The sequence below is a fragment of the Desmodus rotundus genome, chromosome 6 (assembly GCF_022682495.2).
Source record: "Desmodus rotundus isolate HL8 chromosome 6, HLdesRot8A.1, whole genome shotgun sequence".
NCBI lineage: Eukaryota > Metazoa > Chordata > Mammalia > Chiroptera > Phyllostomidae > Desmodus > Desmodus rotundus.
Genome location: NC_071392.1, coordinates 90,825,234 through 90,838,098, shown reverse-complemented (window position 1 = coordinate 90,838,098; position 12,865 = coordinate 90,825,234). Strand labels below are relative to the sequence as shown.

Below are 12,865 nucleotides of genomic sequence, written 5' to 3'. Positions count from 1 at the left end.
GTGGGTGGGGGAGGGGGCGGGGGCGTCGCGGCGGCCGTGTGTGGGCGAGACGGCGGCGAGTTTGAGAGGTCTGTGGTGCGGGGCGCCCGGGGGATGCCCGGCGCGGCCCTCGCGCGACCACGGTCGAGAGTGTGTGTCTGTGTGCGGTACACGCACCACCGCAAAACTTCCTCCTCCCCGGCCCGGGGGGGCGGGCGCTGAAGGGCCGGCGCTCGCGCAGCCCGGCGCCCACAACAACAACTGGAGCAGCTGTCAAAACTTCGCCGCCGCCGCCCGGCCTGACGCGGCCCGCGCGGGGGAGGGGCAGCCGGCGGGGCGCGACCCCCCACCCCCTGCTCCGCACGCGCAACGCCCCCCTCCCGGCCCCGCCCCTCCTCCCCGCGGCGGGCGGCCGGGGGGGAGGGGCGCGGGCGGAGACCCCGGGCCGGCGCCCCTCACCCCTCCGCTTCCCCGCCGCGCCCGCACGCGGCCCCCGCCCGCGCCCCGCCCGCCGCCCGCATCTCCCCGCCCGCCGGCCCCTCCCTCGCGCCTGCCCGCCCCGCCCGCCGCCCCCCGCCCGGCCCCTGCGCGCCGAGGTGCGCGCGCCCGCGCCTATGTGTGTGAGTGCGTGTCCTGCTCGCTCCATGTTGCCGCCTCTCCCGGTACCTGCTGCTGCTGCTCCCGGGGCTGCGGGCAATGCGAGAGGCTGAGCCGGGGAGCAGGAACCCGAGCAGCAGCGGCGGCGGCGGCCGCGGCGGCGGCGGCGGCGGGAGGAGCCCCCCAGGAGGAGGACCGGGATCCATGTGTCTTTCCTGGTGACTAGGATGTCGTCGGAGGAGGACAAGAGCGCGGAGCAGCCGCAGCCGCCGCCACCACCCCCCGAGGAGCCCGGAGCCCCGGCCCCGAGCCCCGCAGCCGCAGACAAAAGACCTCGGGGCCGGCCTCGCAAAGATGGCGCTTCCCCTTTCCAGAGAGCCAGAAAGAAGTAAGTTGAGTGTGAGGGAGCCAGGCCGGGAGCCAGCCGCGGCGCCGGGCCGGAGCTGTCACCGCGCGCCCGGCCCGCCGCCCCCGCGCTCGCCGCCCCCGCGGGGTGGGGGGTGGGGCCGCCCGCCGCGCGTCCCCGGCCCCGCGCCCGCCCGCCGCCCTGCCCCGCGCCCCTCGCCGCGCCCGGGCCTCCCGCGGGCGCCCCGCACCTCCCGCCCCGCCGGGCTCCGCCGCTTCGCGCCGCCGCCGCCGCACTTTACTTTTTAGTTGGGCCCTTGCGCCGTGCTTCCTGGGCGCCCCTCTTCGGGGCGACCTGTCTCGCGGCCGCCTCCCGGCCTCGCCGGGTCTTTTAAAAAACAAACACCGCGGCACACCTGGCGGCGCCCGAGCGAGTTTATTGTCAACTACAAAGCGGCGCGCCCCGGGACGCCGGCCGAGCTGTCAAACGCCGCGGCCAGGTGGTCTCCCGGCCGGGCGGGGGGCGGGGGGCAGGCGGCGAGGACGGGCGCGACGGGGGCCGCTTTTCTTTGTCGCCCTTTAACTTTTCCGGCTCCGGGACCGGCGCTTTCCTCCTTCCTCGGTCTATTAGGAAGTCGTTGGACTTCTTGCTCCCCTCCCCCACCCAGAAGCTCACTGCCCGGCACCTAAACGCGCTGCTGCGGTGCGGGCGCGCGGCTGAAGGCTGAGCGCGCAGGAAGTTTGGGAAACGCAGGCCGGCTGCGCCGAGCACGTTCGGTCCCGGGACGCGGACGAGGCGCCGCGGAACTTCGTGGAAGTTACTGGGTCGGGGACAGTCCTCGTCGGCTGCGGAGCAGCACCGGCCCTGGGTGCCGCGGCGCGCTCTCCGTTGCCAGCGTTGTCTTGTCACCGAACGACGGGCTGTACGGCAGCTTTGCCTGGAAATTAAGACACCCGTGTTGGTGCCAGGGAGTCGCGCGGCCCCTGTGGCTCCGGAGGGTGCCACGGAAGGTCTGTGACCGTCCTCTGAAGTTGCAGCATGGCGTGTGTCGCTTACTCATTTCATTGTACGATCGTCCGCCCAACTGTTGTCGGGTGTGGAAGGCTGCACGGGGCGGAGGGAAGCTGCACATTTATGGATACTCCGTTGTTGTTGTTGTCGTCGTTCGGGCGAATTCACTTAGTGATATTGTTGCGTTTGCTGACACACAGTTAAAACAGTAGTGTTTATTGAGGCGGAGCGGAGCGGCGCTGCCAGAACCCCAGGAAGCCCTCGACTGGAGAGCTTTCTTTTCTCTGCTATCCTTGGTTATGAAAACGATTCAGGGCCTTCATCTTGCCTCCATATTTTATTGCCTGCCCTCACGGAGCTCTGACAAACCGTCAGGGAAACTAGTAGAGGATGCGTATATTACTGCATTAGCTTCTTTGTCATACAAAGTTAGGGTTTGGGATGCCACTTGCATTATAATTTAATGTCTGGTGTGAAATGCCAATATGAGTGCTGTATTAAGTGAAATTTGGAGAAGGGAGGTGGAGTTTTAAGTAACTTTCAACAACTTTGCCACTTTTTATATCCTTCAAAGCAAACATCAAGACATATTAGCGTTTTAATTTGCTTCCCATTTTCTCTGTTTGGAAAGCACTTTTTGGTTTCTTTCTGAACATTTGGGATTAATTTATGTTTTAGATTTGAGTTCTTTGTCTAGAAAGCGTACACCTACCTGTTGTCAAGCCCCTCGCCCACACACATACCTCCTGAGGTCTAAATGGGCGCATTTGTATTACTGTAGTTTCTGGAGCACCAGAAAAAGAAGGTTGATTTGGGGTGGTACCACATTATTATTTCAGTTTCTGCAGAACAGACCAATCTAACGGTATAAAAATATAAGGACTTTGGAAAGTGTTTAGAACAATTCTAAGTCTTAAGAGAGTTTTTTCTCTTTTAGATTTTAAACTGGTACAGCATTCCTCATAGGAAATAAAGTCCAGTGCTAACTTCGATGGTTCCATACTTTTTAGTGAATTCTTTAAAATCAGATGTGTTTTTGGAAGGGGGCGGAATCTCCAAATGTTTTAGAAACATGGACAAGGAAACCGGCCAGTGAAATGAAAGCAAAGAGAAGGGTTTTGAGTGGGCACCTCTGCCTGGTGTTAGGATACACGCAGAACAGACCCTGTACTTAGTGGGGAAAGACCCCGAAAGTGAAACTGATAGGCAGCAAGCATCAGTTGGGTTTGTAAATACTGAAAGTATCTGCGAATTAATTATGTATGACATGAAAATTAATATTCTTTGTGAAATGCAGTGGAGATCCAGGCTTTTCAATGGCCAGTGTGATTTGGGTGGTCACTAAGTGGGTGGTTTAGTGAGAGGGTATGGATACATCTTGACACTATGTTTCAAAAATGGGTTTGTGTGTTTGGCCTTGGATTTAAAAAGGTGCGCATGTATTGCTAATTACACTTTCTTTGAGTTTGGGCTTTTGACAATTAGGTAAACACATTTAACATTTTATTTTATAATATTAGATAACTTCTTGACAGATCTTGCCTCAGGTTTATTTAATATTAGATAATTTTTATGTTTTATCAAATTTTAAAAAGCACAGGTTATATAGTTACTGGTTTTACATTAACTGTTATTACTTTAAAGTTATGTTTACTACCTTAAAGAATTTTGAATTGAAGCTATTAATCCTAAAGGCAAGATTTGAAAGGAATATAAATAAGAATTTTTAATTATTTAAATTCTCAAAAATATGTTGTTTTTTAAAGATTTTATTTACTTACTTTTAGAGAGAGGGGAAGGGAAGGGAGAAAGAGAGGGAGAGAAACATTAGTGTGTGAGATACCAGTTGCCTCTTACAAGGCCCCTAATCCAGGACCTGGCCTGCAACTGAGGCATGTGCCCTGACTGGGAGTTGAACCAGCAACCTGTCAGTTCACAGGCTGGTGCTCAATGCATTGAGCCACACCAGCCCAGGTGAGGATATGTTTTTTAAGAAATTGATTATAGAGAGTAAGGGGAGGTCAGTGAGAGAGAGAAACAGACAGACATTGATGTGAGAGAGAAACATCAATTCGTTGCCTCTCGGGATTGAACCTGAAACCTAGGTGTGTGCCCTGACCAGGGATCAAACCTGCGGCCTTTGGGTACCTGGGACGACACCAATCAATTGAGCCACCTGGCCAGGGCAGTAATTTTCTTGTTTGTTTGTTTTGGTAATACAAAAGCTGAGTGGAACAGTGAAATTGACATTTGCCTAAAAGTTCAGAGCAGTAAGGACTGTCTAGTTGTTTGGTTATTTGGAGTACTTCATAGTCTTTATCAGAGGCACAGGTGTCCTGTTGGTAAAGAAGCCCCTGACACAGAGGAGGCACATTTAGAGGGTCTAATTACTTTTCTGTTAATGTTAAGGAAACTCTTCTTGAAGCTTTGGGTTTTTTTTTTTTTTCTTCCTTAGAATATATAAGGGAAGCCACAAAAACATTCCACCATATTTCTTACCAAGTCAACCAAGTGGGTTAGTTAGGGATGGGGAGGGTCTTGGGCTGGTGCGGAAGCAGCAGGTAGTAGGCTAGGGTTCCTGAGGCACTGTCCTTGGCCCTTTCTGAACGAACTCGTGATATCCTGCAGCACCTTTTGTTTAGAGGCCAATTACTGTTACCAGAAGGCGGCTCTGAGCATTATAGCTGTAGAAAAATTAGGGACCAGTGATGTCATACCAGGGACCAGCCAAATATGGCTCTGCTGCAGCTCAGGGTAAAGCCCCTCCCCCAACAGAACTTCTCATTTCCATTTCTGTGAACTTGAAACAAGTGATTAAAAAACTCTGTTGCACTTTATGCAGTTTCATAAAACAATGGTTTATCGTTGAGAGGTATCATTATTATTTATGCTCTTTGAGATAATGCACATTTGTAATTTTTATGATAGTAATTCTTTATTTTATTTTAAAAGAAACCCGAGAAATGGAAATTTTTGGTAATTACTGGTCTCTGGCAATTAATGGGCACTGAAATGTTCTAATTTATTCGAAAGGCTGGCCCGGGAATGGCAGCCTGTCTTCTGTTGGGCGGCAGTTCTCCCTGCGCCTGTTGGCCTTGTTTATGGAATGGCTCATCTTTGAGAATACGATGTTTTCCATTGAATATATAATTTTTTATCAGTATATTGGTGGTTACTAATACTATGTCAACTTAATAAGCATGGATTCCCACGTAAATTTAAGTGTCACAAGTTACTTTCCCCGTTCTGAAAACAGTGATTTAATACATTTTCCCATTATCTCAGTTAGTCCTACTGTGCTAGATTTTCAGTCAGTTTGCAGACTGACAAGACACACCGCTCCACCACCTTTCTGCTCCCTGTTTGCAAGACTGCAGGTAATACCTGGCCACGGGCAGGTTTCCTCTGGGCATACTGTGCTTGTCCCACCTTGTGTTCTGAAGCCTCTGATGGTGTGCCTCGCGGGGCTTCCATGGAACCTCACTGTCCTTGCAAACTGGAAATGGTCAGTTTTTCCTTACAGAGAGCCTGGATGCCCTCTCTGTGCGCTCGCCTGTTGGGGATGGTGAGATCCCTTGATGGGATTTGATAGGGTGTGTAATCCATGAGATGTTTGGATGGAACACAAACTGCACAGAGCCAGCGGAGAATAAACTTTCCAGGGACTCTGTATGTGTGTGTGTGTGTGTGTGTTTCTCTTTTTTTTCTTTGTCCCCTTTTCATGTCAATGAACACATTCATCCCTTCTTTCTCTCTTTAGAAAAATTTCCTTTATCATGTTTGTGCTCAAGTGGCTGTTTCCAGAACTTCTTGGCAGCATAAATTGCAGAAGTTATTGAGTGAAATAGGGATGTCTGTCTGTCTTTTTTTTTTTTTCCTTGTGATGGCTTGCACATAAATGTATGCTTGTGGTCTGTGTAGACCAATCCTGAATCTGCCGTTGGAAGTCCAGTCTCTCTGTCCACAGCATTTGAAGGACTTGAGGACGCAAGGTGGGAGAAGCAGCAATGACACAGCTCTTTTGTGCTTTCTCTAGGAGGTGCCTCCTGCGAAAGGTAGCGAAACTGTTTAATTTTGCTTCTGCCGTTAACTTTGTGATGGCAGCGAACGGGTACGGTGGGAAATGCTGACGCTGTGTAAGAAATCTGAGAACTGTCCTGTAACTTTTTAGATGCAGCGTGTCACTCAAAGAACACGGAGGCAGGAGTGTGCTGGGAGGGACAGTCAGCCTGTAGGGAGGTGCACTGTGGCCAAGAGGGGTCTGCAGCGATTGGGAGGAAGCAGTACTTGAATTAGACCTTGAAGGATCAGTAGGAGTTAGCTAGGTGGAGTGAGAAGAAAGTGAGTGCTGGGGGCAGTGATGGGGAGGGGGGGCGTGGGGGGGTGAGGTATCAATGTGAATAAGTTTATTGAGGGTGGAGGGAAGTGTTAGAGGTGTTTTTTCGCAGTGTGACTGGATGGAGAGGGTCATTATGGGGACTGGTGCCAAGCTGTGAGGGTACTGGAAGGCCACGCTAGTGAGTTTGGGCTCTATAGTCTGGGGGCTGTACACTGTTTACAAGGACCAGGTAGGTAACTTAAAGGAGTTGCACGCAGCCTAAGATTCTGAATGACGCCACCACACTGGAGGCCCTAGGAGGCCAGAGACCTTGCTTAGGTGCAGCTGACAGACAGCTCTGCTGGTGGCTGCCACGTGGGACTGTGAGATGTTTCTAGACACTCTGGGTTTTAAAAGGGGGCTGGAAGCTTAGATTTTTCTCTGAAGTCTCTTGGTCTTTAGGTGTTCTCAATTAATTAAGGCCTACAGCACTGTTTGGGTCTGTACCTTGGGGGCTGAATCTAGTCTGTGGACCCGGAGTGGGCTGCAGGTCTTCAGTGTTTTATGCCCAGGTTACTGTATGTTGTAAGAACAGATGTCTGCAGCCTTCCTTCCTAAGGACAGGAATGCTGTGACGTTACTCTGTGTGCTCTGTACAGCCTTTCGCACAGTTGAACCGAGGCGCTCTGACGCTTGGTGATGTGATGGTAGCCGTTTGGAGAACCACCCTGATGGCACTGAGCGGAGGCCTTCCCTGGAGGCACAGATAATGGGCTGCTGCCCAAGTCCAGGTGTGAGGCAGGCAGGGCCCAGGGCGGGTTGGAGGTGGGTGGACGGCAAGGAGGAGGGGTCTCAGTCAGTGCAGGGGAGAATTTTGAAGTTGCTGGTGTGGATGGCCGAGGACAGAAATATCTGGGAGTTTCGGGTTGTGCTCTTAGAGTGTAGGAGCTAGATTAGGAGAGGAGGTTAAAGATGTGATTTACCAGAAATCACTGATAATATGGAGTGTGTGTGTGGAAAGTAGTAAAAGGATTAAAACACTCTTGGGAGGGGGGGAGGGAGACTCAGAAAGTCTGTACAGATGAGACAGGAAAAGAGAATATGTGCCCGTATGTATGTGTGCACGCATGTGCGTGTGTGCAGAGATGCTCATGGCTGCAGACGAAGGTAGGAAGCCAGTAGAGCAGCATTGGCAACAACAAAATGCCCACCCGCACACAACCGTGTGGTTTTTTTTCAGGAGCGGGGTTAGACCTGTGGGTGCCCAAGTGGGAGGATGTGTATGATACATTTGTTGATTTGAGGAAAAAATTTCCAAGAGTTGCAAAGCAATGTTTAGTACTGTTTTTTTTTTTTTTTTGTGAAAAGGACACAGATCCAAACTATGTATATATTTTGTGCATAGAAAATGGTTTGGAAGGATACTTAATAAACATGGTACTTCTTAAGAATATATACTTTCATTTTTACAACTATGCAGTTTATTTTATTTTTAACATTTTTATCCTCCCCCAAGGACACGTCCATTGATTTTTAGAGAGAGGGGAAGGGAGGGAGAAAAACATGGATGTGAGAGAAAACCGACCTGCAGCTCCATACCCACAACCCAAGCATGTGCCCTGACCGGGAATTGAACCTGAGAGACACTCTGGTTTTGGGATGATGCTCAACCAACCAAGCCGCACTGGCTAGAGCTATTCATTTTTAAAAACCCAATACAGTTGACCTTTCCTTCGAACAATGCAGGGGTTAGGGGCACTGACCCCCTGCGTAGTGGAAAATCTGTGTATAACTTTATTTAAAAAGATTTTATTTATTTATTTTCAGAGGGAAGGGAAAAGAGGGACAAAGAGAGGGAGAGAAACATTGATTGGTTGCCTCTCCATGCCCCCCAACTGGGGACCTGGCCTACAACTCAGGCATGTGCCCTGACTGGGAATTGAACCAGCAACCCTTTGGTTTGCCGGCCAGCACTCAACCCACTTAGCCACACTAGCCAAGGCTAAAATGTTTCTTCTTAATAGCAACTCATGAAAAACAACCAAAGCAAGTCTAGAAGCTTTAGATGTAGCAATGTTACCACAAAATCATTTCAAACATTTGCATTACCTAAACTTGTTTAATGCAATCATAGTGATAATTGGTAAGGTCTTCCTAATGAGACTTTTTTATCAGGTGGTTTTAAAATGATTTTTTATGTCTTTTATGCCTAGGTCACTTTTAATCTTTATACCTCAATGTACTCCATTTACATCAGAAACAACATACACCGTATTTCACTGTATATATGTGCTCCCATGCATAAAGCACACCCATGTTTTTGGCCCAGACTTTGAAGGGAAAAAAGTCTTTTGCCTTATCTTTTGAATTCAATTATCTATTTTTATTTAGATACTTGTTTTTTGTATTATAAAGCAATTTTAACATTTATTTTTGAACACATTATGGTACAAGAAATTTTATGTAACAAGTCATTACAAAACACAGGAATAGTAAAAGGTATTTCAGGTACTACCCACGTATAATGCACACCCTTATTTTCCCTAAAAAATTTGGGCAAAAGTGTGCATTATACATGGCAAAATATGGTAGTTGATGGCCATAGAGAAGTGTGTGTGTTTTGTTCTTAATTCCATCTTTTAGTGGAGACTAGCCAAAAAAAAATCCCGATTTTCTGACTGTTGGGATCCTGATGGCATGTACCATGTGTTTGGAGTAGGAATATAAAGTAACAATGTAGAGTTATAGAATTAAAAAAATCGATGAGGATTCTGAAGACATTTAGTCGATCCACTTATTTTACAGAGAGCTGAGCCATAGAGAGATTATAGCATGCTAGAATTTATACATTAAGGTACTGACCTGTCCATAAATAAAGGGAGAGAAGGTGCACTGTTACACTGGTGACTCCCAATGAACTATGCCTTCTGGGTTCAAGCTGTTGCACAGTCACCTCCCCCTGTGTCTTGGCTGGCCAGCTCTGACTCACTCTAATCAGGGGAATGCAGCAAAAATGGCATGGTGCTGGTTTGGGGCCTACATTTTAAGAAGGCCTGAAACTTCCACTTTGGAGTGCTTGGAACCATGAGTCCTCATGCAGGAAGCTAGGCCCACCCTGCTGGAGAGACACTGGGGAGAGGGAGGCATTCTGAGACCACCTGCACAGATGACGCAACTCTTTCTGTGTCCCAGCTGAGTCCAGCCCCAAGCCAGGTGACCACCTGGAAGACTAGCTGAGGAACCAGCCAGCTGAGCCTAGCCCAGATTGCAAAATTACGAATAAATAAAATCGTGTTGTTTTCATCTGTTAGTTTTTGTGGTGACTTGTTACATAGCAATATAGAGTGGAAGCACGTGTTTTTGGGAATTAAGAGAATTTAAGAACAAAAACATTTATTTGAGTATGAGCGATAAAAATCATTGTTTCCCAAATTCTTTTATTTGTATATTTCATTGATTATGGTATTACAGTTGTCTCATTTTTTTCTCCCCCTTATGCCCTGTGCCCTGCACCCCTCCTTCTTCCAGCACTCTCTTAGTTCATGTCCATAGGTCATACATACAAGTGCTTTGGCTTCTCCATTTCCTACACTATTCTTAACCTCCCCCGGTCTGTTTTGTACCTACCATTTATGTTCCTTATTTCCTGTGCCTTTTCCCCCATTCTTCACCTTCCCCCTCCCTGCTGATAACCCTCCAAATGATCTCCTTATCTATGATTCTGTTCCTGTTCTAGTTGTTTGGTTAGTTTGTTTTTGTTTTTTAGGTTCAGTTGTTGATAGTTGTGAGTTTGTTGTCATTTCACTGTTTATAGTTTTGATCATCTTCTTTTTCTTAGATAAATCCCTTTAACATTTCATGTAATAAGGGTTTGGTGATGATGAACTCCTTTAACTTGACCTTATCTGGGAAGCACTTGATCTGACCTTCCATTCAAAATGATAGCTTTGCTGGATAGAGTCATCTTGGATGTAGGTCCTTGCCTTTCATGACTTGGAATGCTTCTTCCCAGCCCTTTCTTGCCTGCAAGTTTTCTTTTGAGAAATCAGCTGATAAGTCTGATGGGAACTCCTTTGTAGGTAACTGTCTTTTTTTCTCTTGTTGCTTTTAAGATTCTCTCCTTCTCTTTCATCTTGGATAATGTAATTATGATGTGCCTTGGTGTGTGCTTCCTTGGGTCCAACTTCTTTGGGACTCTCTGAGCTTCCTAGACTTCCTGGAAGTCTATTTCCTTTGCCAGATTGGGGAAGTTCTCCTTCATTATGTTTTCAGATAAGTTTTCAATTTCTTGCTCTTCCTCTTTTACTTCTGGCAGCCCTATGATTTGGATGTTGGAAATTTAAAGTTGTCCTGGAAGTTCCTAAGCCTCTCCTCATTTTTTTGAATTCTTGTGTCTTCATTCTGTTCTGGTTGAATGTTTATTTCTGCCTTCTCCAAATTGTTGATTTGAGTCCTGATTTCCTTCCCTTCCCTGTTGGTTCCTTGTATATTTTTATTTATTTCACTTTGCATAGCCTTCACTTCTTCCTCTATTTTGCATCAGTACTCGGTCATTCCTGTGAGCATCCTCATTACCAGTGTTTTAAACTCTGCATCTGATAGGTTGGCTATCTCCTTGTTGCTTAGTTCTTTTTCTGGAGTTTTGATCTGTTTTTTCACTTGGTGCATATTTCTTTGTCTCCGCACACCTGTCATGTAGTGAGGGGGAGGAGCCTTAGGTGTTCCTAGAGTGGAGCAGCCCACATTGCTGTGTTGTGGTGCTGTCTGTGGGGGAGGGGTGAGGGAGGGAACAAGGCTGCTCATGCCTTTCAGTCACTTCCACCACTACCCACAAGTGGATTGCACCCTTCTGGTGCTGAGTCCTGAGTGGGTGGGTTTGTGTACGTTCTAGGACCCTGTGGATCTCTCTAAAGGACTCTCCTGTGAGGCTGGGAGTTTCTCCTGTCATTGCGACTTCCATAGGTTTTTATAGCCAGAGGTTTTGAGGCTTTATTTCCCTGTGCTGGAACCCTGGGTTGCATGGTCTGTCTTGCTCCCCAGTTGTTCTTTCTAGCTTATCCACACACAAATGTAGAACCGCCCTGTCTGCCAGCCACCACCTTGTCGTGCATCCTCACTGCCTCCACTGCCCGTCTCCATCCCACCTACCGGTCTGGATGAATATTTCTTCTTTAATGCCTTGGTTGTTAGACTTCCATATAGTTTGGTTTTCTGGCAATTCTGGCTATTTTTTGTTTTAAAAATTGGTTGTTGTCCTCCTCTGGTTGTGTGAGGAAGTGAAGTATATCTACCTACACCTCCATCTTGGCCAGAAGTATTGTTTTCCAACTTCTTTTACTGAGATGTTCAGTAAAGTTGCCCCCTACACACTTCACTCACTCCTCATTTCACTAAGGTATTTTGAAATAGAGATGGGTTTTTACTGGGGAACTTCAGTGATATTTTAAAATGTAGTTGTTAGTGTAGATTGGACTGTAATGAATAAGTGTAATGGAAAAATAAAAGAATTATGAGTATCAAATAATTATGAATATGAATGGATCTCATATACTATACCTGGAGTATCACAGACTCCATGTCAGAGTACCTGGGTTCTATTTCTGGGCCTGGGTTAGGTTCATTTTTATGGGATAGAAAAATCTCAAAATAGTAGTGACTTGAAGAGGAGCATGTATTTCTCTCACATCAGAGTCTGGAGGGTAGGTGCTTGGGCTCCTGTGGGGCCTGGGCCCTGCAAAGCTGTCAGGGACTCAACTCATTTTATCTGGCTGCTCACGTGTTTCTAGGATATGGCCTTTGCTGTCAGATTCTGTGCTGGCCCCTGGATCGCTGGTCATTACATCCACATCCCATGAATAAAGGGTAGAACGAGGCACACACAGTTCCGCTCTGTAAAACACCCTTCTAAGAAGTGCCATATGCTTCAGCTTGTGTATAATGGGCTGGGACGTGGTCATAGGACCACGTGTAGCTGCAAAGGAAGCTGGGAACATAGCCCCTTCACTGCCTACAGTAGAGTTGGAGTGTTGTTACTGAGGGTGGCAGTGGACATTGCCGAAGTGGCCCGTGGGCTTCATCATTTTAAGCCATGGTTTATGTCTACGGGCCTGGAGAGACAGATAACGAGGGACCATTGGAGAGGGCAGATAGGCTGCATACTCGGGCTGGCCCCGTGGTGGCAGTGACTGCCTGCAGTGCTTTGCCGAGCCCCGAGTCCTCAGTGTTGTCCTACGCAGGGCAAGAAGGTAGTAGAGGTATTTGTTTTGGGGTGATGATAGCACGCTGCTGTTTATGTACAGCTCCATGTTCACCTTAGCCTTTTTCTGTTACTTCACTTTTTTAATCTTTTCACCCAAAATGTTTATTTTACTAGCCTTTAGACTGTCTTCTTTTTCCTTTTAAAAATATCCTGAGATTCCTTCCATATTTGAAAAGTTTACAAATAAGCCTGAGTCCCAACTCCATGCAGAACATTCTCAAAACTGGAGATGACAATGGTGTAGAGAAACACCGAGCTGCTTCGTGCATGTGTGCCAGAGTGTCCAGTGCGTGCTGGGCCACGACCAGGCTCAGCTCCTAGTGGCTTCAGGCGGCAAGGGGGTGCCGCTTGTGCA

At 48.0% G+C, this 12,865-nt stretch overlaps 1 protein-coding gene across 14 annotated transcripts in view; it reads left to right on the top strand.

The window, feature by feature from the left end:
- Positions 1-8: 8 nt before the first annotated feature.
- KMT2C (lysine methyltransferase 2C) overlaps positions 9-12,865 on the top strand; it is a 208,016-nt gene continuing 195,159 nt past the window's right edge. For 12 of the 14 annotated variants that reach the window (XM_053925995.2, XM_053925984.2, XM_053925991.2 and 9 more), the window contains exon 1: positions 563-964. In XM_053925995.2, the coding sequence (XP_053781970.1) occupies positions 804-964 (161 nt within the window). In that variant the 5' untranslated portion in view covers positions 563-803. Of the gene's footprint in view, positions 69-560; positions 965-12,865 lie in introns of those variants that run through there. The other 2 variants (XM_053925983.2, XR_008427049.1) reach the window with 2 other exon arrangements.